We start from the raw sequence: 25150 nt of genomic DNA, 5'->3' as shown, positions 1-25150 counted from the left end.
TCTTGAATGTGTAGGCTGGACTAAATAAAGCAAGAGGGGCAGATATTTCATTAGGCATCTTTATTAAGGAATCAACAATAAAATCCCATCAATGATGCTGCATTTCTATAAATGCATCACTACCAATCAATATCCATGGATATATATATATATATATATATATATATATATATATATATATATATATATATATATATATATAAAATGTAACCTTAATTTAACTAGGCAAGTCAGTTAAAAACAAATTCTTAATTTGGCCTACACTAGCCAAACCCGGACAACGCTGGGCCAATTGTGCGCCACCCTTATGAGACTCCCAATTTTGGCCGGTTGTGATACAGCCTGGATTCGAACCAGGGTGTCTGGAGCAGCTGATGGGAAAACAACAACAGAAGAACACATTGATGTTGAAAGGAATAGGCAGGCCTATTAACAAAAGTCACCAAAAACCATATATAAATAAACAGCTTTAGAACATAGCTAGTTCAATAAATAGTCAATAGATCATTAAATAAATACAATCTTGAAACATAAATACTGTACACAAATAATTTTGTCTCATATAAAAATGCATGTATTCTCTATAGCTTATTATCCATAAGCATATTAAGTGTAATACTTTCAATAGCGTAAGTGCATTTTAAAAACAAACAACAAAATGTGAAACATGTCACGACAGTTTGTCTAAAAACGGTCCTCTATGAGAGGCAATCATATCCTACTCCTGACACAGGTGCAGGCAATGGGCACTTTGACAAAGTGTGATGTAAGTGAGTATTTTTCTGGGTTGTTCAGGCATACGGTCTTCATCAATACCATTTGGGTTTGCTCTATAGGCACAGAGTTATATGCATGATGTTGGGCCCCGTGGTGTCCGGGCCCTTTAATGATGAGGCATCCCTCGCATAGACATTCAGCAACAACAATCTTTTCAGGGAATCGTCCCTCCACGCTATCGATGCTAAGGGAAAAGTGGCAATCCAGTTATCAAAATAGCCAATTATTAATCAATGAATAATGCTATCCAAAAATGTATTTCCAAACCATATGGCACATTTACTCAAATTATGTTATTGTCAGACTGACAATATTATGGATGCATGGTTAAAACAATGTTCGACCTATCAAAAGGTATTTACTTCGAGGAGAACGAGATGCCTTACCTGTACCGCCAGGGGGAGACTGAACGATTGTTGTAGTCTACTGACTGTGAACGAAGCACAGTGGGGCAGGTCTTCTTCATACCCAGTTTGTGATACTGTGTTTCATCAATATGAACATCTGTCTGGTACCGGTTTCGTTGAAGGATCTTGAGAGCTCTATGCTCCAGTTTTTCTGTACTGAAGCATTTCTTATACTTGTGTGCCTCTGATGTCCATGTACATTTAGCAATAACAAGTCCAAGTAAAATTAGAGTCTGCAAAGGAATGATGAAATAAATTAAAAACATTTGGAAATTGCCATTTGAATAAGGCCTATCCATAATGATGGATTAGAAGGCAACCCAACATGAATTGAGGTGTATACACTTCATTCCATCAGGGCAGTCAATCTCTCACTTACCTGCATAATCTTGAATAGGCCTGGCATGTTAAAATATCAAATATCTTGGTAGTAGAGGAGCCCAGGTGCTTTTGCTCGGTTTGTGCCATCATGCCCATGCTCCTACACAATTTATAGGCAAGTCTACTATCTGCTTGGGGAAATCCACATGTAGGAGGAAATGGAATATTGAGTTCCCTGCATCCTCTTTCCTACAGTGAGTGTCTACATTAAGATTACATCACCTGTTATTAAATTCGTTTATATGAGCTCATGTGATTTATACTACAGCTTATACACATGGATTTTTTTATCTGATGTAATTACTATATTGATGCTGACGATAGATCTAATATCAGACAACCTGCATCCCCTAGTCATTTATGACTGACAGTAATCTTACTGATATGTTCTCAGTCAAGACAGAAGCTAGGAATTATGAAGAAATGTAACAAAACTGTTCATTAATACATACAATGCTAAAACTGATTCGATCTGCATCCGTCTATAAATGTAGCCTAATTGTGGCTTATCCTACTACACCTTTTCACAGTTTTCTACTAATAATAAATGTAACATAATGTATTAAATTATAATTTTCTTATATTATGGTTAATTTAGTTGTTAGACCAGTCTGCTTTTGCTTTGCTGATGATTTTGCTTTGTTCATCAGAGCATGATGCTTAAATTCTCATTACAGTATATTTAGCTGCTTCACTAGGAAACCTCATCAGCCTTCCCACAAGACCACAACTTTCTCCTGCAACCTGGGTCTTCCCACTCTGATGCAATCAATGGTTTTCATCAGGACGGCCACTTCAACGGGTTTTGTGTGTGATTATAGAGAACAAATTAACATTGATGTGAAGTATTGCTTTTTTCCCTCCAGCTCTTCTCAAGTGATAAACTGTTTTATTTGTCCCACATTTTTAGTTGACACAGGAGTGTATGTTTGTGCTTTTGTGACAAAAGGCTTCTAAATAATCTATTTTGATAAAGCAAAACCATCTGAGCCTTTTCCTTCTCTCCAGGCCCCCCATCGGATCCTTTTCCTTCACTACCATCAAATCAAATCAAATTGTATTTGTCACATGCGCCGAATACAACAGTAAAATGCTTAGTTACAAGCCCTTAACCAACAATGCAGTTCACACTGAGCAAGTCGATGCCACAGAGTCCCGAAAGTATTTTTAATCTGTGTTTTTCCTGATTGAATTCTTTCCAACAAAGGTGGCTCTTGAACAGCATGACGTGTTTGTACAGCAGTGAGAGATAGGCATACAATAATGCCTTATCAGTGCATTGTAATAAACGATCAGGTGAGATTGTCAAAATGCCAGGTATTCTCACCATCAAGCCAATACATAGGCAAAGAGAAATCTGGAAAGGACTCCACATGGTACAGTAAACTGTCAGAAGTCACCATGCTTCATTATAAATAGGTAGTTTTCTTTGTGATAAAGTAGAAGTTCCCTCCATCTGCAAGCTAATGAGCTGTCATGCAGATAAACTACTAGTGTGTTTCTTCTAATACATTCTGGTCATGATGGAACTGACCCTAGACTACCAATCTGCCACTGAGTAACATGTCTAAGAGATACAAATCTGCCACTTTGAAAAGGCTCGGTGAAAAGATGAGTCTAGCCCAATAAGGGCAAGTACCATGAACTTTCCAATGATCAAATCCCTGCCCCAAAGAGCAAACATATTAAATCAATAGACTTGTACAATGGAACTTTCCAATGTTGGTACCTTGAACTTTCCAATGTCTGTTTCACTTTCCAATAATAAAATGTTAAATCAGTAGATTTGCACCATTGACCAGTTCAGCTGGGCTCACATTTCCACCTTACTAACTTTCAGTAAATTATCATGACATGTCACCTACATGGAAACACATTTAATCTTAACCCTCCCGCTGTCCTCTGGTCATTTTGACCCCACACAGTGTTGACCCTCCCTCTGTCCTTGGGTCATTTTGACCCGGCACTGTGTTGATTAACCCTCCCGCTGTCCTCGGGACATTTTGACCCAACCCGACACTGTGTTGTTCTCGGGTCATTTCGAACCCACACAGTGTTGACCCTCCCGCTGTCCTCGGGTCATTTTGACCCAACCCGACACTGTGTTGTTCTCGGGTCATTTCGAACCCACACAGTGTTGACCCTCCCGCTGTCCTCGGGTCATTTTGACCCGACACTACAGCAGTGAAAACAATCACCTCCATGATATTATGCAACTTGAAATTTGATGACTTGTCCTAGACTGAACCCAGTAGTACAAAAGTGAATGGGTACATGTCCGTACATGTCCAGACATGTGGAGCAGTGAGAACAATCCCCTCAAGGATATTATTCAACTTGACATTGTCACGACTTCCGCTGAAGTCAGTTCCTCCCCTTGTTTGGGCGGCGTTCGGCGGTCAACGTCACCAGTCTTCTAGCCATCGCGATCCACTTTTCATTTTCAGATTTGTTTTGTCTTGCTTTCCCGCACACCTGGTTTACATTCCCTCATTATTTGACGTGTATTTAACCCTCTGTTCCCCCCCCATTTCTGTGTGTGGAATTGTTTGTTGTTACGTGTATGTGTACGTTAGACCTGTTTTGCGCCAGGTTAAAACAACCAGTGTTTCTTTATTGTTCTTAGTGCTGTGTGTCTGTTCGCCGTAATAAAGGGCTCCGTTTGCTACCCAATTCTGCTCTCCTGCACCGGACTTCCCTGCAGACAGTTACCCATACACTACAGACATTTGATGACTTGTCCTAGACTGAGCCCAGTAGTACAAAAGTGAAATGTTGCAGTTCTTCAGGTATCCATGAAAGCTGTAGGAAACAACAGATACTAATGTTGTCATGGGTACATGTCCGTACATGTGGTCTTGTCCAAGGTGCTGAAAAAATGACAGTGCTTTTCACTGCTGAACAGGTTCTAGAACGGATTTTTTCAAATGTCCAGCAAGACTACTCTGATTCTGAAGAAGAAGTGAAGGATGTGTCAGAAGATGAAGATGGGGAGGAATACAACCCAGAGCACAATGCATCATCTTCAGAAGAAGAGGAAGAAGAACAACTCCCTCAAGCTAAAAGAGAGACTTTCCTGTCAAAAAACAGCTAAATCAAATGGTCCTCAGTAGCATATCACTACCAGGGCAGGATGGCAGAGCATAAGGGCCTGGAAATGACCCCGGGACCCACAACGTATGCCATTTCCCATGCCCATGACATGGCCTCGACATTCTACCTGTTCATCACACAGGCAATAGAAAAAAATCATCCTGGACATGACAAATCTGGAGAGGTTTCGAAAATATGGAGACAGCTGGAAAGGGATTGATGAGACTGACCTGCATGCCTACATAGGGCTGCTAATCTTAGCAGGTGTATACAGGTCCCGAGGTGAGGCTGCAGCTACTCTATGGGATGCAGAGTGGAAGGGCAATTTTCCGTGCCACCATGCCACTCAAACTCTTTCACACTTACTCAAGACTGCTACAATTTGATGACCGTGAGTCAAGACCTGTAAGACGTGCGACAGACAAATTGGCAGCCATAAGAGAGGTCTGGGAGCGGCTGCCAGTCCTCTACAACCCAGGGCCTGACGTGACAGTGGATGAGCAACTGGTTACATTCAGAGGTAGTGTATATAGGTTTCTTCCTAGGTTCTGTCCTTTCTAGGGAGTTTTCCTAGCCACTGTGCTTCTACACCTGTATTGCTTGCTGTTTGGGGTTTTAGGCTGTGTTTCTGTACATCACTTTGAGATATCAGCTGATGTAAGAAGGGATTTATAAATAAATATAAAATTATATATATATAATAAAAGTGATTTTCACTACTGACGTCCATGACTGTTTCTGTGTGACACCGATACTAATAATTACCCACGAGGCCAATCTCTTCTTGCCAAAGGACGTTGTCCTTTCCGGCAGTACATGCCCAGCAAGCCAGCAAATTTGGCATCAAATCATGGGTGGCCTGCGACGCCAAATCCAGCTACGCTTGGAAGATGCAAGTTTACACCGGGAAGCCGACCAGTGGAGGCCCAGAGAAGAACCAGGGGATGCGGGTTGTGCTTGATGTGACAGAGGGACTGAGGGGTCACAATGTCACATGCGAGAATTTCTTCACCTCTTATGAACACGGACGGCAGCTCCTGAAGGGGAACGTCACCATGGTTGGTACAGTTCGAAAGAACAAGCCTGAGATCCCACCTGCACTGCTTGCGTCAAAGGACAGAGAGGTCTTCTCATCAAGGTTTGCCTTCACGCCCACCACCACTCTAGTTTCCTACCTCCCAAAGAAAAACAATAATGTGTTACTTCTGAGCACACTGCACACAGAGGCTGAAATTAGCCATTGCCAGGACAGGAAGCCAGCCATGATCCTAGACTACAACTGCAACAAAGGAGGTGTGGACCACCTAAATAAGGTGATTGGAATGTACAGCTGCAGAAGGATGACTGCCCGCTGGCCCCTGGTCATCTTCCACAACATCATTGATGTTTCCTCCTACAATACCTTTGTGATATGGAGAGAGAACAACTCTAGCTGGATAACTCATAAGCGCAACAAGAGGGTGTTCCTGGAGCAGCTGGGAAAGGCACTTGTAACTCCATTCATCGAAAGAAGGGAGCGTCTCCCCCGCAGATGCATCTGCAGCAGTAGTGAAAGCTGTTCAGAGGGCCAGCTCTCATGATCAACCTGAGGAGCCACTAGCCACTGCCCCAGCTGGGGCAAGTAAGAGGTGTCAGATCTGTCCACCAAAGGACTCTAAAACACATACTGTGTGCTGCAGGTGTAAGAAATATATCTGCAAAGGCTGTGCACATGCATACTGCCACACGTGCTCATTGGGGGTTTAGTCAAGGCGGGTCAGTTTGACCCGGGGTGTATACAGAATATGAGGACAACCGGAGGGGTAAGATAGCTAGGTGGGACAACCACAAATCTCAGTCATTATTAAAGTCAGTGCTAGTAGGGGCAAAAAAAGTTAATTGCGAAGCAGAATGCTTACGTGATGTCCTTGCCCCACCATTGAAAGCACCAAATTGTGTCCTGCCCATTGACATGCATACAATCTGCAGTAATCATGATGAAATAGTCAAGGTGTTTTAATTATATTTGGTAGTGAAAATGTATGTTAACATGCAGTACATGAAGCTCCATCTCTTGTGAGAAACAATATGAAACAAGCAATTGAAGAATTGATTCATCAAAGTCATGTAGGATCGTGGAATCGTAGCAGAGTGAGGGTGTGGAGAGAAGGAATTGGCTCAGATGGTTTTGCTTTATCAAAATAGTTTATTTAGAAGCCTTTTGTCACAAAAGCACAAACATACACTCCTGTGTCAACTAAAAATGTGGGACAAATAAAACAGTTTATCACTTGAGAAGAGCTGGAGAAAAAAAAAGCAATTTGTCAATTTGTTCTCTATAATCATACACTTGAGGGGAAAAAAAGGGTGCTTGTCATATGCTCACTATGATTGAAAACAGTATGTAAAATACACACTGTAAGATAACACAATGCACAGACCTAGAAGAGGAAAAGTAATTGTTTAAGATGTGACCACCATGAACAAGAGGTCCTTTGAGCGTGTTCAATGTTTCTCAGTCTGAATGAATACAGAAGCTAAATGTTTGTACAGAGAACCAGATGGGAGCCTAGAAGCGGTTTCCAGGATTTTTAGAATCGAACAGGGCAAGACCAACTCCAACCCTAAAATAACAACAAAAAATCGATAAAAATAAGACATGAGAGATATGAGACAGTAAAAGGGGCAGACCGAGAGAGTGGATCAAAAGTATATAAATTCACCTTATCATTGAGACAATGTCAATATTCTCCTTTCTTATTAAACAGACAAGAGAGAGCAACAATGACACCCTGCCACTAAATTTCTTCAGTACTGTAAAATCATCAAGACAACCTCTCTCTGAGGGCAAACAAGCAAAAATGTTTTGGTGGCCATTTTGTTGAGGAACAATGACACAATAGCCTTTACATTTTGGGACAGAAACCTTTTTAAAATCTCCAGAGAATGCTAGGCGTCATGAATGGGATTGGTGATTTTATGTCCCTTGATGCTTGTAGTTGCCTGGGTGACTTGGGCAGACAGGTAGGCGAGCAGGGTGAGGGTTATTTCCCAGGGATCTTGGCCCTCTTGCGGGCGATGGCGTCCTCCACAGCTTTAAGCTGTTTCAGCAGCTCCTCACGGCGGGACAGTGTGCTGCTAGGCTTGCCTGAGCCCGGGCCGCCTGGGGGCTGCTTGCCTGAGCCCGATGACAACCCCCCTGGACCTTTCCCAGACGACTTGGGTGGTGGGGACAAAGGACGTTTTCTAAACAGGGAAATAACAAGGTTGGGTTTAGAGCCACATGCCTATGACAATTTACAAGGGTTATCATGAGGATACATCTACCAGGGTAGAGACGATACCTGTAGATTTGGCTCACATTGTGTGAGTTTTCTACATGGTGTGGCACCGTGGTCACATGCCCTGTGTATTATTGGTGTTTATAAACTGGATGATTCGAGGCCTGAATGCTGATTGGCCACTAGATTTCCAACTAAGGAAGTCTCTTTAGCTTTACAGCATTGTGTCAGGTTCACTGTTGCCCTCCTTACACACTTGAACATAAAACAAGTATTGATTTGTCAAATCAGACCATTTCTATGACAAAACATTCAATTATGTGGGTAAACAGTTTATAATAGCAATAAGGCACCTCTGGGGTTTGTGGTTTATGGCCAATATACCACGGGTAAGGGCTGTGTCCAGGCACGCTGTGTCATGCATAAGAATAGCCCTTAGCCGTGGTATATTTGCCATATACCACACCCCCTCGGGACTTATTGCTTAAATATCATATACTTCTGGGATTCCACTTTCGTGACTTGATCCACATTCAAAACAAAGGCTTGTGGTTGCTCTAAAATCTTAAAATGACATCACTACTGCAGTGGAGAAGGGCAGCACCAACAAAGAGGTGGCAGGTTGGGGTCGTGTGTGTGATCTGGGGTGAGATGCAGCACAGAGGGCACCTACCTTTCTCCCGGTGGGGGCATGGGACGAGGGCCCTGGCCTCTGGGCCGGTCCATTCTAGGAGAGAGTGGGGGCCGTCCAGGCATCCTCCTGTCACCACGACCTGCAGGACATTGAGGGGAAGTCGATTACCAACAATACAACAGGGACGTGTGGACAGATCATAGAGAATGCAGCCTATTGTGAGGTTTCTCTGGTGTTGGATTTCCACATTTGGGTTAACTGAACCACATATTTGTGTGTGTGTGTGTGTGTGTGTGTGTGTGTCTGTGATTTCCTTGGAAAGAACACATTCATCCCTGACTTTTCTGGACAGTTTGAGGCCCTCACCTCTCTCAGGAGACATTGCTATCCTCTTGCTGAGGGGAGAGGTCGGCCTGTCCTTGTCTGAAGGCATGTATCGCTTCCTGTTACCCCGTTCTGCCTGCTGCTACAGAGTGAGAGAGAGCCATGGTTCGTCAGACATTCAACACGCACCAAATGCAAAATGGAGTACATTAAATTGAGATCAAATCACATCTTAAATGGTGGTATTCAAATAATGTTTGTTTTTCAGTTAACCTGAGAGTAAATGTTAGCGAAAACAAAAGTATTGTATACAGAGGCTTGATAATAATATATCTACTTATTCAGTCTCACTGATAACATCACACGAGTATGAGGAAGTCAGACACTGACTGTCCTTCCCCAAAGTCAAAACCCTGTAATGACATCAGTGTCACAGGGTGTGATATTAGTGTAACTCGTATCTACATACTCTTCAGAGAACTTCAAAGACTCATCACTTGTAGTCTACCTGTGTTGGGGACTTCCAACAGTAATCCAGTACTAGTCACCTTGTTGAGGAGCGTGAGTTTGATGTCTTTGTGCTGGCCGTAACCTCCAGGGGGACCCATGGGAGGTCCGTGCGGCGGGTGCATGGGGTGGCCTCCAGGACCATGGCCCCTGCTGCCAGGCCCAGACCTGGGCATGGGACCGTGAGTGTTTCTGGGAGGGAGGCCTGAGGGATCCATCTTCCTCCGGTCCTCCCTGGGGGGATGGGGCTCATCTTTCTTAGTGGGCTTCCCTGTGTGGAGAGCATTACGTATGTCACCAACAACCAATAAATGCTGTGATTCTGTTATAGCTGTGTCACACCAACCTAAACACAATACAGAGTGAGTCAAGAGTCTATAACAAAAGCCTGACCACTACCTTTGTCCTTGTTGGGGCCCCTGTCCCGTGGGGGGCCCCTCTCCTTGCGTGCATGGGGGTGTCCTGGGGTTGGGGAGCGGGAGCTGGCTGACGACACAGGGCTGGCCAGGTCGGCGTACATGTCATCTGAGTCAGCGCTCCTCACAGAGCTGCTGCTGGAGGCCGAGGACACGCTAGACACACTGCTCACACTCAGAGACCTGCACAGAGACCACACAGAACACACGGAAAGAGACTCAGTGCTGCGCCACAAAATAACATTGTTTACACGTAGTTTAACTCATACATCACAGTAAAAATATATATATTTTAGAGTGAGAAAAAAGTTGATTACAACACACACGTACAGAGGGTAACAAATGGGTGAATGGTGGGGCAACATGGAGAAGAAATCAATCAAACAGATGAATTACAGTTAATAGGAATGAAGAGAAGCAGATGTACAGGGGGGAAAAAGGCTGATAAAATTGACGTAGTACCTGGATTTTCTACAAAGTTGACCAGTGGATACATAGCAAGAAGAGAGAAAGGATTCAATACATGTCCGTTTCAAAGTGCTTTACTAAACACCATAATTGGCAGCTTTTAAAGCAATCATATCTGGCTTTCTATATGTAGTTTGTTCAGTGTGGTATGAAAAGAAACCAAGTAACAATCATATCTGGCTTTCTATATGTAGTTTGTTCAGTGTGGTATGAAAAGAAACCAAGTAACAATCATATCCACATCTTATCGATTTGGAGGATTACCAATATCCTAATAATTAAGCTGTGGGCGAAGGAATACCCGTTCAGCATCACTTCCTCAGACGTTACGTTGTAGTTTATTCTGTATTTGTGTGTAAACCAGTGCAATGCTCATTTATCCTAAGGTGTAAAGTACTTAAGTAAAAATACTTGAAAGTACTACTTAAGTAGTTTTTTTGGGGTATCTGTTACTCGACTATTTAAATTGGACAACTTTTACATTAACACATTCCTAAAGAAAATTTTATTTTTTCATTTTCCCGACACCCAAAAGTACTCGTTACATTTTGAATGATTAGGAAAGACAGGAAAATGGTCTAATTCACACACTTGCTTCGTTTGTAAATTATGATTGAGTGTTGGTGTGCCCCTGGCTATTATTTAATAATAATGGTGCCATCTGGTTTGCTTAATATACATTTTGTTTTACCTTTATTTAACTAGGCAAGTCAGTTAAGAACAAATTCTTATTTACAATGACGGCCTACCGGGGAACAGTGGGTTAACTGCCTTGTTTTGTGGCAGAACAACAGATTTTGACCTTGACAGCTCTGGGATTCGATCCAGCAACCTGGCCCAACGTTCTAACCACCAGGCTACCTGCCGCCCCATTCCCAATATAAGGAATTTGAGTATATTTTACTTAAGTATATTTTAGCAATTACTTTTAGACTTTTACTCAAGTAGTATTTTAGTGGGTGACTTTCACTTTTACTTCTATTAAGGTATCTTTACTTTTACTCAAGTATGACACTTGGGTACTTTTCCACCACCGCATTTACCCAGTAGTGGAAGTAGTATCTGTTATTTCTACCTGGACTTCTTGGACCCGGAAGGAGAGATGGTTGCAGAGGAGGAATGGGATCTTGAGCGAGAGCTGGAGCCAGAGTAACTACTGCCACTCACACTGCCACTGACCGTCTGCCTGGAGCAGGGGAATAGAAAGACAGGAGAGGAAAGATCAGCATACTTTTAATAGCAGATTGTACATCACTGTAACAACGCATCAGTCCCATTGCATACTTGGCAAGGGTTTATAGGTCATATTCATATAATAGAAAACAAACTACTGTCCCTGCAGAGGAGGAATGGAGTGTGGTATCACATATGACAGAAGATTTTAGTCAGAGCAGGAGTGTTGTTGTAGAATGACTGTGAGAAGGCCACTTCTGGTGACTTTTTAAAAGGACATTCTACACCAAAATGCATGAACATTTAATTATATTGCCACCAACTGAAATAGAACTGATGGGCGCCTCTTCACTGTAGGGAGATTATGAGGAGCAAGCGTTAGCTGTGCACTCGAGGCGCTCATTCGCGCCACTGCTCTCTGTTTACTTATATACATTGTAACTTGCCACTGATCTTAAAGGGATAATGTGAGATTTTTGCATGGCTCTGCGTGCAGTTCGAAGTTAGTGTTAGCGCAATGACTTGAGTCTAGCATAGCTAGCTGTTAGAAACAGTTAGAAACAGCGCTAACGCTCGTTCCTTCTAACTGCAAACAGAGACAAATGGTATCCATGAGTTCATGATTTAATAGCCAAAATATCACCATATCCCTTTAAAAGCGCATCCCGGCAGATTTGTTTTGTAAATATAGAAGAAACACTAACATAAACTGACTGACAATACAAGTTCACCCGAGAGGAAAACCCAAGAAACAGCCTACAACAGCATGTCTTCAAGTCCTACTCATCTTATTAACAAGCTGTCCTACTCCACTTGCCAAACTAAGCAACACATAATATTTTGTTAAACCATGAACAGACAGAGTAGTGCCAGGTTGTGGAATACAATCTGCACAACGTGAATAGTTCCATTGAAGCTATTCTGATACCACATGAGATCTGTGCAATCAATCAATTATATTACTGTACTTCCTACTTCCGCGTCCTCAGAGCATGCGCAGACCAGCTGGCTGGAGTGTTTACAGAGATATTCAATCTCTCCCTATCCCAGTCTGCTGTCTCCACTTGCTTCAAGATGTCCACCACTGTACCCAAGAAAGCAAAAGGTAACTGAACTAAATGACTATTGCCCCGTAGCACTCACTTCTGCCATCATGAAGTGCTTTGAGAGGCTAGTTAAGGATCATATCACCTCCACCTTACCGGACACCCAAGACCCACTTCAATTTGCTTACCACCCCAATAGATCCACAGACGATGCAATCACCATCACACTGCCCTATCCCATCTGGACAAGCAGAATACCTATGTAAGAATACTGTTCATTGACTATAGCTCAGCCTTCAACACCATAGTACCCTCCAAGCTCATCATTAAGCTTGGAGCCTATCTCTGTGCAACTGGGTCCTGGACTTCCTGACGGTCCACCCCCGGGTGGTGAAGATAGGAAACAACACCGCCACTTTGCTGATCCTCAACACAGGGTACATGCACAGCCCCCTCCTGTACTCCAGACACCAGAGAGAGCATGCCCCTATACACATCAACGGGACCGCAGTGGAGAAGGTGAAAAGCTTCAAGTTCCTCTGCGTACATATCACTGATGATCTGAAATGGTCCACCCACATAGACAGTGTGGTGAAGAAAGCACAACAGCGTCTCTTCAACCTCAGGAAACTGAAGAAATTCATCTTCACCCCGTTACCATCCAGAAGAGGTGGTCAGTACAGGTACATCAAAGCTGGGACCGAGAGACTGAAAAACAGCTTCTATTTCAAGGCCATTAGACTGTTAAATAGCCATCCCTAGCCGATTACCACCCAGTTACTCGACCCTGCACCTTAGAGGCTTTTGCCCTATATACATAGACAGGGGATCACTGACCACTTTTATAATGTTTACATACTGCTTTACTCATCTCAAATGTATATACTGTATTCTATTCTACTGTATTTTAGTCAATGCCACTCAGACATTGCTTGTCCTAATATTGATATATTTCTTAACTCCATTCTTTTACTTTAGATCTGTGTGTATTGTTGTGAATTATTAGATATTACTGCACTGTCGGAGCTAACACTAGCACTAACATTACGCTACACCCGCAATAACATGTGTATGTGACCAATTCAATTTGATTTGCCTGTTCTTGTGCCAAGTAACCATGTATAGTCGTGGCCAAAAGTTTTGAGAATGAAACAAATATTAATTTTCACAAAGTCTGCTGCCTCAGTGTGTATGATGGCAATTTGCATATACTCCAGAATGTTATGAAGAGTGATCAGATGAATTGCAATTCATTGCAAAGTCCCTCTGCCATGCAAATGAACTGAATCCCAAAAAAACATTTCCACTGCATTTCAGCCCTGCCACTAAAGGACCAGCTGACATCATGTCAGTGATTCTCTCGATAACACAGGTGTGAGTGTTGATGAGGACACGGCTGGAGATCACTCTGTCATGCTGATTGAGTTCAAATAACAGACTGGAAGCTTCAAAAGGAGGGTGGTGCTTGGAATCATTGTTCTTCCTCTGTCAACCATGGTTACCTACAAGGAAACACGTGCCGTCATCATTGCGTTGCACAAAAAGGGCTTCACAGGCAAGGAAATTGCTGCCAGAAAAATTGCACCTAAATCAACCATTTTTTAAATTGAAACATCAAGAACTTCAAGGAGAGTAGTTCAATTGTTGTGAAGAAGGCTTCAGGGCGCCCAAGAAAGTCCAGCAAGCGCCAGGACCGTCTCCCAAAGTTGATTCAGCTGCGGGATTGGGGAACCACCAGTACAGAGCTTGCTCAGGAATGGCAGCAGGCAGGTGTGAGTGCATCTGCACACACAGTGAGGCGAAGACTTTTGGAGGACGGCCTGGTGTCAAGAAGGGCTGCAAAGAAGTCACTTCTCTCCAGGAAAAACATCAGGGACAGACTAATATTCTGCAAAAGGTACAGGGATTGAACTGCTGAGGACTGGGGTAAAGTCATTCTCTCTGATGAATCCCCTTCCCGATTGTTTGGGGTATCCGGAAAAAAACTTGTCCGGAGAAGACAAGGTGAGCACTACCATCAGTCCTGTGTCATGCCAACAGTAAAGCATCTTGAGACCATTCATGTGTGGGGTTGCTTCTCAGCCAAGGCAGTGGGCTCACTCACAAATTTGCCTAAAAACACAGCCATGAATAAAGAATGGTATCAACACATCCTCCGAGAGCAACTTCTTCCAACCATCCAGGAACAGTTTGGTTTGGCCCAGAAGTTAATTGAAAGCATGCCAGGGTGGATTGCAGAGGTCTTGAAAAAGATGGGTCAACACTGCAAATCTTGACTCTTTGCATCAACTTCATGTAATTGTCAATAAAAGCCTTTGGCACTTACGAAATGCTTGTAATTATACTTCAGTATTCTATAGTAACACCTGACAAAAATATGTAAAGACACTGAAGAAGCAAACTTTGTGGAAATTAATATGTGTGTCATTCTCAAAACTTTTGGCCACGACTGTACATGGAGGTTGGTGATCAGTTCCAAAGCACTCTATGTAAATGAAATTAACATAAAAGCACAAATATTTGTACTTAACTACTTTTCCCATCCTTTCAATATTATAAACCACTAAAAGTGGAGATCAAAGAAAAGCATTCATACAGTAGCCTATTCAAAATGTATGCATGGTATGAATTTAAGTAATGGATCATGTTCCACTAACTAGGAGTCAAGCAAAAGTATAAAACTGTCACCCTATTAACTATGAATCATTGCTGAACAAAATGACTAACATAAAAAGTGTGGTCAAGTCATTTTACATGGGAGGACAATGTGTCTTTAGAGCTGCAGGACCACTGGACAAAACGTTTTACATGATGTTTTCCACAGGGAACACCACGCCACACACATAGAGTGAGCCTAGTGTATTCTACCAAGGCAGGCAGAGAAACGAAAGCTAGTGGCTTGCCCCCACGCTGTGCTTTCCTCCCCTTCTACAGCACATCACCAGACCTAGGTTCTTTCCGATGAAGGCCCAGCCATAGTGTCACCTGACCCTCAGACAGAGGATAGCTCTTCCACCAACACACAGCAATGCTCACGGAAAAGGCCCCTCCTGATGCTAATCTATCTACCATACAAAGTGTCTTTGTGAACTGAGGGATACCGGTCATGCAAGTTCAATAAAAATAAAACACACCCACACAAATACTGAAAATAATGAAAACAACTTGATTTGCAAAAGATCAAAATGAGACCCAGTGAAGTCTCTAGCTAGTGGAGCAGCAACGGAGTTCACTACCAATAAGCTATTATACTGAACAAAAATATAAACGCAACATGCAACCATTTCAAAGACTTCACTGATTTACAGTTCATATAAGGAAATGATTCATTAGGCCCCAATCTATTGATTCCGCAACTGGGAATACAGATACCAGAAAACCAGTCGGTATCTGTTTTGACCACCATTTGCCTCATGCAGCGTGACACATCTCCTTCGCATAGAGTTGATTAGGCTGTTGATTGTGGCCTGTGGAATGTTGTTCCACTCTTCTTCAATGACTGTGCTAAGTTTCTGGATATTGGCAGGAACTGGAACACGCTGTTGTACACGTTGATCCAGAGCACCCCAAACATGCTCAATGGGTGATATGTCTGGTGAGTATGCAGGCCGTGGAAGAATTGGGACATGTTCAGCTTCCAGGAATATTGTACAGATCCTCAAGAAATGGGGCCGTGCATTATAATGCTGAAACATTAGGTGATAGCGGCAGATGAATGGCACTTTAGGAAACAGCAGTGGGAGCACCCCCCTATCCACATCGATGGGGCAGCAGTGGAGAAGGTGGAAAGTTTTAAGTTCCTCGGCGTACACATTACTGACAAACTGAAATGGTCCACCCACACAGACAGTGGGTGAAGAAGCGCAACAGGAGGCTGAAGAAATGTGGCTTGTCACCTAAAACCCTCACAAACTTTTACAGATGCACAATTGAGAGCATCCTGTCGGGCTGCATCTCTGCCTGGTACGGCAACTGCACCACCCATAACCACAGGTGCGGTCTGCACAACGCATCACCGGGGGAATACTACCTGCACTCCAGGACACCTACAGCACCCAATGTCACAGGAAGGCCAAAAAGAAAATCAAGGACAACAACCACCCGAGCCACTGCCTGTTCACCCCGCTATCATGCAGAAGGCAAGGTCAGTACAGGTGCATCACAGCTGGGACCGAGAGACTGAAAAACTATCTCAAGGCTATCAGACTGTTAAATAGGCATCACTACCAGAGAGGCTGCTGCCTATATACACACACTTCAAATCATTGGCCACTTTAATAATGTTTACATATCTTGCACTCATCTCATATGTACAGTGGGGCAAAAAAGTATTTAGTCAGCCACCAATTGTGCAAGTTCTCCCACTTAAAAAGATGAGAGGCCTGTAATTTTCATCATAGGTACACTTCAACTATGACAGACAAAATTATTTTTTTCTTCTGAAAATCACATTCTAGGTTTTTTAATGAATTTTTTGCAAATTATGGTGGAAAATAAGTATTTCGTCATCTACAAACAAGCAAGATTTCTGGCTCTCACAGACCTGTAACTTCTTCTTTAAGAGGCTCCCCTGTCCTCCACTTGTTACCTGTATTAATGGCACCTGTTTGAACTTGTTATCAGTATAAAAGACACCTGTCCACAACCTCAAACAGTCACACTCCAAACTCCACTATGGCCAAGACCAAAGAGCTGTCAAAGGACACCAGAAACAAAATTGTAGACCTGCACCAGGCTGGGAAGACTGAGTCTGCAATAGGTAAGCAGCTGGGTTTGAAGAAATCAACTGTGGGAGCAATTATTAGGAAATGGAAGACATACAAGACCACTGAATCTCCCTCGATCTGGGGCTCCACGCAAGATCTCACCCCGTGGGGTCAAAATGATCACAAGAACGGTGAGCAAAAATCCCAGAACCACACGGGGGGACCTACTGAATGACCTGCAGAGAGCTGGGACCAAAGTAACAAAGCCTACCATCAGTAACACACTACGCCGCCAGGGACTTAAATCCTGCAGTGCCAGACGTGTCCCCCTGCTTAAGCCAGTACATGTCCAGGCCTGTCCGAAGTTTGCTAGAGAGCATTTGGATGATCCAGAAGAAGATTGGGAGAATGTCATCAGTTCAAGGTCCTGGAATTGCCTAGCCAGTCTCCAGATCTCAACCCCATAGAAAATCTTTGGAGGGAGTTGAAAGTCCATGTTGCCCAGCAACAGCCCCAAAACATCACTGCTCTAGAGGAGATCTGCATGGAGGAATGGGCCAAAATACCAGCAACAGTGTGTGAAAACCTTGTGAAGACTTACAGAAAACATTTGACCTCTGTCATTGCCAACAAAGGGTATATAACAAAGTATTGAGATAAACTTGTGTTATTATACTTATTTTCCACCATAATTTGCAAATAAATTCATTAAAAAATCCTACAATGTGGTTTTCGGGATTTTTCTCTCCCATTTTGTCTGTCATAGTTGAAGTGTACCTATGATGAAAATTACAGGCCTCTCTCATCTTTTTAAGTGGGAGAACTTGCACAATTGGTGGCTGACTAAATACTGTATTCTATACTATTCTACTGTATCTTAGTCTATGCTGCTCTGACATTGCTTGTCCATATATTTATATATTCATTCGATTCCTTTACTTAGATTTGCGTGTATATGTTGTGAAATTGTTAGATATGACTTGTTAGACATTGCTGCACTGTCAGAACTAGAAGAACAAGCATTTCGTTACACCCACAATAACATCTGCTAAACATGTGTATGTGACCAATACAATTTGATTTGATGACAATGGGCCGTTGGATCTCGTCCCGGTATCTCTGTGCAAATTGCCATCGATAAAATGTAATTGTGTTCATTGTTCATGGCTACCATAACCCCACTGCCACCATGAAGCAATCTGTTCACAACGTTGACATCAGCAAAACGTTCACCCACACAAAGCCATACAGGTGGTCTGACATACTACCAAATTCTCAAAAACAACATTGGAGGCTTATGGAAGAGAAATGAAAATTATGTTCTCTGGCAACAGATCTGGTGGACGTTCCTGCAGTCAGCATGCCAACTGCATGCTCCCTCAAAACTTGGGACATCTGTGGCATTGTGTTGCATGACAAAACTGCACATATAAACAAAACATGTAAAGTGTTTGTCCCATGTTTCATGAGCTGAAATAAAAGATCCCAGAAAATGTCCATATGCACAAAAAGCTCATTTCTCTCAAATTGTGTTGCACAAATTTGTTTATATCCCTGCTAGAGAGCATTTCACCTTTGACAAAATAATCCATCCACCTGACAGGTGTGGCATATCAAGAAGCTGATAAAACAGCATGATCATTACACAGATGCACCGTGTGCAGACACCCGGACAGCTGATGAAACTGAGGAGTATTTCTGTATGTAATAAAGCCCATTTGTGGGGAAAAACTCATTCTAATTGGCTGGGCCTGACTTCCAAGTGGGTAGGCCAATGTACTTACTGTGGAATGCAGTGTTCAGTTTTCGACAGGCATAATGTGACCCATCTCATCCAAAAAGTTCAATCAAGTTTGACAAAAAGCACCTGGAAGAACATCAAGACTCTTGGAAGAATGTTCTATGGACAGATGAGTCACACGTATAACTTTTTCGATGACATGGGTCTCATTATGCCTGGTGAAAACCAAACACCGCATTCCACAGTAAGAACCTTACACCCACGGTAAAGCATAGTGGTGGTGGTAGTGTGATGGTTTGGGGATGCTTTGCTGCCTCAGGACCTGGACGACTTGCCTTAATAGAAGGAACCATGAATTCTGCCTGTATCAGAAAATTCTACAGGAGAATGTCAGGCCCTCCGTCTGTAAGCTGAAGCCGAAGCGCAAGCGGGGTCATGTAGCAAGACAATGATCCAAAACACACAATCAAGTCTACATGAAAATGGCTAAAAAGTATACACATTTGAAATTTTGCAATGGCCTAATCCCAATTGAGATGTGGCAGGACTTGACACAAGCAGTTCATACTTGAAAACCCACAAATGTCGCTGAATTAAAGCAGTTCTGCATGGAAGAGTGGGCCAAAATTCCTCCACAGCGGTGTGAGAGACTGATCAACAACTACAGGAAGTGTTTGGTTGGAGTCATTGCAGCTAAAGGTGGCACCACCAGTTATTGAGTGTAAGGGGCAATACTTTTTCACACAGGGGCATTGGGTGTTGCATACCTTTGTTTACGAAATGAATGAAATAAGTATTTAACTGTTGCGTTATTTGTTCACTCATGTTCCGTTTATCTAATATTTGGTTTTGGTTGAAGATCTTTTAACATTCAGTATCAAAAATATACAAAAGTAGAGAAAATTAGAAAGGGCGTAAATACTTTTTCACAGCAATGTACATGAACTAACAGCTTCGGGATATTAATGTAATTTTTAAATTAATTTTATAGTCTAGACTGAAAATACCATTATTATGATATTTTTTTCACTGGCCAAAGCGGGCCACTGACATGAATGATTGACAGGCCCGGGGGGTTTCCAAAACATCCCTAGGCAAGTGGGCAGCCCTCTATGTCGAGCCCTGTTACACCTTTGTATATCATTGGATAACCTTGAGATTTCAGGTTGGCTGTGTTGAATGTGACAAAGGAACTTGTGAAAGATAGATGGCCATCTCTGACCAAATGTGTACTTCTGTCCTACCTCCTGGGTGGATTGTGCTGCTGCCGCTCCTTCCGTCGGCCCTCCCGCAGGTTGAGGGGTTTTCCCCCTTCCCGAGGTGACATGGGTCGGCCCCCCTCCCGAGGAGGCATGGCTCGGCCCCCCTCCCGAGGCGGCATGGCTCGGCCCCCCTCCCGAGGCGGCATGGCTCGGCCTCCATCTCGAGGAGGCATGGGTCGGCCCCCTCCCGAGGAGGCATGGGTCGGCCCCCTCCCGAGGAGGCACGGGTCGGCCCCCTCCCGAGGAGGCACGGGTCGGCCACCATCCCGAGGCGGCACGGGTCGGCCCCCTTCCCGAGGCGGCATGGGTCGGCCCCCTTCCCGAGGCGGCATGGGTCGGCCCCCTTCCCGAGGCGGCATGGGTCGGCCCCTCTCCCGAGGCGGCATGGGTCGGCCCCCTCCCGAGGCGGCATGGGTCGGCCCCCCTCCCGAGGCGGCATGGGTCGGCCCCCTCCCGAGGCGGCATGGGTCGGCCCCCTCCCGAGGCGGCATGGGTCGGCCCCCTCCCGAGGCGGCATGGGTCGGCCCCCTGACCATCCCGAGGTGGCATGGGTCGGGCCCCCTCCCGAGGTGGCATGGGTCGGCCCCCTGACCCTCCCGCGGCGGCACGGGTCGGCCCCCCTGACCCTCCCGCGGCGGCACGGGTCGGCCCCCCTGACCCTCCCGAGGGGGCACGGGTCGGCCCCCCTGACCCTCCCGAGGGGGCACGGGTCGGCCCCCCTCCCGAGGTGGCATGAGTCGGCCCCCCTCCTGAGGCGGCATGGGTCGGCCCACCTCCTGAGGCGGCATGGGTCGGCCCACCTCACGGGGCTCGCGGGAGTTGCCAGGCTTAGCCCCCTCTAGGGTGGGTTTGGGGGGTTTCCCAGGCTGGCCTGGCAGTGGTGGGCTTGGAGCCTTCTTGGGGGGAGCCTTCTCCCTACCAGGAGGGGAAGGCGCACCAGGTTTCGACGGGATGCTTGAGGATGATAAGACATTGGTTTGTTGTTTGGCATGCAGCATTTACACACGTCACATCCATGAGGGAAAAACACATGCTTTGTTCTAGAGACAGTGATTCCACAGACTAATACTAGAAGCATGCTAGCTACATGTCTAAGATGAACAATACAGCATGTGCATTACATGCAAACCACCATATTATTCTGTAAGACTATGAAGTATCAATATTGATTGACTCAGTATCTACAGTGGGGAGAACAAGTATTTGATAACCTGCAAAATACTTACAAAGCATGTAGAGGTCTGTAATTTGTATCATAGGTACACTTCAACTGTGAGAGATGGAATCTAAAACAAAAATCCAGTAAATCACATTGTATGATTTTTAAGTAATTAATTTGCATTGTAATTGCATGACATAAGTATTTGATCACCTACCAACGAGTAAGAATTCCGTCTCTCACAGACCTATTAGTTTTTCTTTAAGAATCCCTCCTGTTCTTCACTCATTACCTGTATTAACTGCACCTGTTTGAACCCGTTACCTGTATAAAAGACACCTGTCCACACACTCAATCAAACAGATTCCAACCTCTCCACAATGGCCAAAACCAGAAAGCTGTGTAAGGACATCAGGGATAAAATTGTAGACCTGCACAAGGCCGGGATGGGCTACAGGACAATAGGCAAGCAGCCTGGTGAGAAGGTAACAACTGTTGGCGCAATTATTAGAAAATGGAAGAAGTTCAAGATGACGGTCAATCACCCTCGGTCTGGGGCTCCATGCAAGATCTCACCTCGTGGGGCATCAATGATCATGACGTAGGTGAGGGATCAGCCCAGAACTACACGGCAGGACCTGGTCAATGACCTGAAGAGAGCTGTGGTCCCACAGTCTCAAAGAAAACCATTAGTAACACACTACGCCGTCATGGATTAAAATCCTGCAGTGCACGCAAGGTCCCCCTGCTCAAGCCAGCACATGTCCAGGCCCGTCTGAAGTTTGCCAATGACCATCTGGATGATCCAGAGGAGGAATGTGAGAAGGTCATGTGGTCTGATGAGACAAAAAATAGAGCTTTTTGGTCTAAACTCCACTCGCCGTGTTTGGAGGAAGAAGGATGAGTACAACCGCAAGAACACCATCCCAACCGTAAAGCATGGAGGTGGAAACATCATTCTTTGGGGATGCTTTTCTGCAAAGGGGACAGGACGACTGCACCGTATTGAGGGGAAGATGGATGGGGCCATGTATCGCGAGATCTTGGCCAACAACCTCCTTCCCTCAGTAAGAGCATTGGAGATGGGTCGAGGCTGGGTCTTCCAGCATGACAACGACCCGAAACACACAGCCAGGGCAACTAAGGAGTGGCTCCGTAAGAAGCATCTCAAAGTCCTGGAGTGGCCTAGCCAGTCTCCAGACCTGAACCCAATAGAAAATCTTTGGAGGGAGCTGAAAGTCCGTATTGCCCAGCGACAGCCCCGAAACCTGAAGGATCTGGAGAAGGTCTGTATGGAGGAGTGGGTCAAAATCCCTGCTGCAGTGTGTGCAAACCTGGTCAAGAACTACAGGAAACGTATGATCTCTGTAATTCCAAACAAAGGTTTCTGTACCAAATATTAAGTTCTGCTTTTGTGATGCATCAAATAATTATGTCATGCAATAAAATGCAAATTAATTACTTAAAAATCATACAATGTTTTAGATTCCGTCTCTCACAGTTGAAGTGTACCTATAATAAAAATTACAGACTTCTACATGCTTTGTAAGTAGGCAAACCTGCAAAATCGACAGTGTATCAAATACTTGTTCTCCCCACTGTATATTGACTCGAGCCATGAAAGGAAAAGTACATATGATCTGTGTGAGTTGTGTATGGAAGTGCACAGCACAACCGATGAATATACAGTATGTCTATGGACGGATGAGTATTGCTTTACCCTTTGGGCCCTAGGGCCAGTGGGGCCGCTGCTTTATTCTTGGCGTTTCTCTGTGCTGAAGGGGTCGGAGAGGGAGACGAGGAGAACGATCTGGACCTGCAGTGAGACAAACAGAAGGCCACGTTTAATTACAACCCTAAGTCATCTCCGATCCATGATACATATCAGCTCTCTTATGGGAGACCTGAGATTACAGGTTACCATGCTCTCAGTGAATGGGTGTCCTACTCAACAGACAGTGTTGTGGGGGTGGAGAGACAGACAGGCAGAGTGTGTGTTATGGACCTGGAGCGGCTGCCACTGAAGGAGCTGTGCTGGGAGGAGTGGCTGGAGTACGAGCTGAAGGACGAGGTGCGAGAGCGAGACCGGGATGATCCGGAGCCTGTGTAGGAGGAAGAGCGGGACGAAGACCTGCAGAACAAAACCCACAGTTAACCTCACTCTTTAACACACACACAGAAACCCATAGTACTCAAGTAGATATAAATTACTGCAGAATAAAAACATTGTTTTAAAGTGTTGATTTAAGGTGTTACCAGAGTATCAGACTAGAGGTAAGTCTGAATTGAAAGCTACCTAGAGGAGTTGGACAGTGAGACAGAGGATCCAGAGGGCCGGTGACGCCGGCGGCCCCGCGGTGGTGACCCGGACATGCCCGGACGTGTCCTGGGGGATTTAGACCGGCGCCAGGGGTCCTTCCACTCATCTGGCCGCTTGGACATGGGCATCAGCTCCGTTTTGAGAGGCGGCTCCATCATCGGCCGACTGGGAAGAGGGGTTGAGAGAGGCAATCAAATCAATCACACATTTAGCAATAAAGCATCACAAACGAATGAGAGAGAAATACAAAATAAATTAGGTTCCATACACTGTTTTCATTCCTCAGTTTATGTTCATAACATAGTATGGCATGACCTCCCTTCAGTTATTCCCAGGTAAGAGAAACAAAGACACTGAAATCACAACATGATGTGTTGCAACATTCCTGGAGGAGATGAGCGCAGAACAAGCTGTCACGGACGGACCTTATCTGAATTATTCACACATTCAAAAACATTCTGCACAAAGGACTGTTCCTGTGATGGCAAAAGAATGTACAGTGACAGCACCAGTCCAGTCACAGACTGATTGGAGGTTAAAGGGATGCGATGTTTCACTGTCCTCTCTGTAGAGTCTAAGATATGGATCAGAGCTGTTTCAACACTGGGAATCTCTCCCATTTCCTCAGCCAAATATTTGGACAGACGCTCAAACAGAAAGTCTCAACAAACCCAGAGCCAAATCTGATGCTGCAGTGTAAACACACAGCCTAGACTACATCATATGCTGATGCCATGTTATGCACTCATCTAGGCCATCATATCACAGTTCCAGTACTTGTATGGCTTTTGAACAGAAAGCCAACAGTTCTTTGTTGCTTCTTGTGTGTGGCGAAAATTTCGGTATAAGAGTTTCCCAACCTGAACATTCGTGCTTTCATACAAAGCTAGTAAATAAGGATTGTTTACCAGAATGTTTAAAACTAGGTGTGGGGGGCTCTCGAGTGGTGCAGTGGTCTAAGGTCCTGCATCGCAGTGCTAGCTGTGTCACTAGAGATCCTGGTTCGAGTCCAGGCTGTCGCAGCCAGCCTCGACCAGGAGACCCATGGGGCGGTACACAATTGGCCCAGCATCATCCGGGTTAGGGGAGGGTTTGGGCGGCCGGGATGTCCTTGTCCCATTGCGCTCTAGCGACTCCTGTGGCGGGCCGGGCACATGCACGCTGACATGGTTGCCAGGTGTTCAGTGTTCCTCCGACACATTGGTGCAGCTGGCTTCCGGGTTAAGCGGGCATTGTGTCAAGAAGCAGTGCGGCTTGGCTGGGTCGTGTTTCGCAGGACGCACAATGCTCAACCTTTATTTTATTTTGCGTGCAGGGTTCAACATTAACACGATGGCAAGTGGATCTTGTCAGTCACTGGCTCGACAGGGCCACTAATTTTACAGAGCATTTTTGCATTCCAGTTCAACATTTACTGTTCATTCGGAACATATTCAGACCCCTTGACTTTTACCAGTTTGTTACTTTACAGCATTA

General features: G+C 44.6%; 2 protein-coding genes and 1 pseudogene across 4 annotated transcripts in view; 1 reads left to right on the top strand and 2 right to left on the bottom strand.

Moving 5' to 3' along the window:
* Window positions 1-711: 711 nt before the first annotated feature.
* LOC112219105 (interleukin-17C-like) lies at window positions 712-1590 on the bottom strand. The gene is made up of 3 exons (XM_024380318.1): window positions 1564-1590; window positions 1164-1417; window positions 712-961 (listed from the first exon to the last, which is right to left on the bottom strand). The coding sequence occupies exons 1-3, from the start codon at window positions 1588-1590 to the stop codon at window positions 712-714; spliced, it is 531 nt and encodes a 176-aa protein (XP_024236086.1).
* Window positions 1591-4698: 3108 nt separating this feature from the next.
* Window positions 4699-7665, top strand: LOC121840123 (annotated as a pseudogene).
* Window positions 6824-25150, bottom strand: part of zc3h18 (zinc finger CCCH-type containing 18) — a 39871-nt gene continuing 21544 nt past the window's right edge. Inside the window, exons 10-20 of one of the 3 annotated variants that reach the window (XM_042301480.1) lie at window positions 23651-23839; window positions 23360-23485; window positions 23075-23170; window positions 20178-21149; window positions 11343-11453; window positions 10262-10270; window positions 9783-9982; window positions 9425-9654; window positions 8919-9018; window positions 8592-8691; window positions 6824-7883 (exon numbers count right to left, since the gene is read on the bottom strand). In XM_042301480.1, the coding sequence (XP_042157414.1) occupies window positions 7682-7883; window positions 8592-8691; window positions 8919-9018; window positions 9425-9654; window positions 9783-9982; window positions 10262-10270; window positions 11343-11453; window positions 20178-21149; window positions 23075-23170; window positions 23360-23485; window positions 23651-23839 (2335 nt within the window). In that variant the 3' untranslated portion in view covers window positions 6824-7681. The remainder of the gene's footprint in view (window positions 7884-8591; window positions 8692-8918; window positions 9019-9424; window positions 9655-9782; window positions 9983-10261; window positions 10271-11342; window positions 11454-20177; window positions 21150-23074; window positions 23171-23359; window positions 23486-23650; window positions 23840-25150) is intronic. The other 2 variants (XM_042301481.1, XM_042301482.1) reach the window with 2 other exon arrangements.

Source organism: Oncorhynchus tshawytscha, linkage group LG19 (assembly GCF_018296145.1).
Source record: "Oncorhynchus tshawytscha isolate Ot180627B linkage group LG19, Otsh_v2.0, whole genome shotgun sequence".
NCBI lineage: Eukaryota > Metazoa > Chordata > Actinopteri > Salmoniformes > Salmonidae > Oncorhynchus > Oncorhynchus tshawytscha.
Note: the sequence above shows the minus strand (reverse complement) of the source record. Positions and strands in the feature narration are given on the sequence as shown.

What these genes read in the sequence shown, in the direction of transcription:
- LOC112219105 (XM_024380318.1), bottom strand. Translation starts at nt 1,590, where the DNA reads ATGCCAGGCCTATTCAAGATTATGCAG. An exon ending in GCCTATTCAAGATTATGCAG is followed by an intron (nt 1,418 to 1,563) that starts GTAAGTGAGAGA and finishes ATTCCTTTGCAG; the next exon opens with ACTCTAATTTTACTTGGACT. An exon ending in GTCTCCCCCTGGCGGTACAG is followed by an intron (nt 962 to 1,163) that starts GTAAGGCATCTC and finishes CTTTTCCCTTAG; the next exon opens with CATCGATAGCGTGGAGGGAC.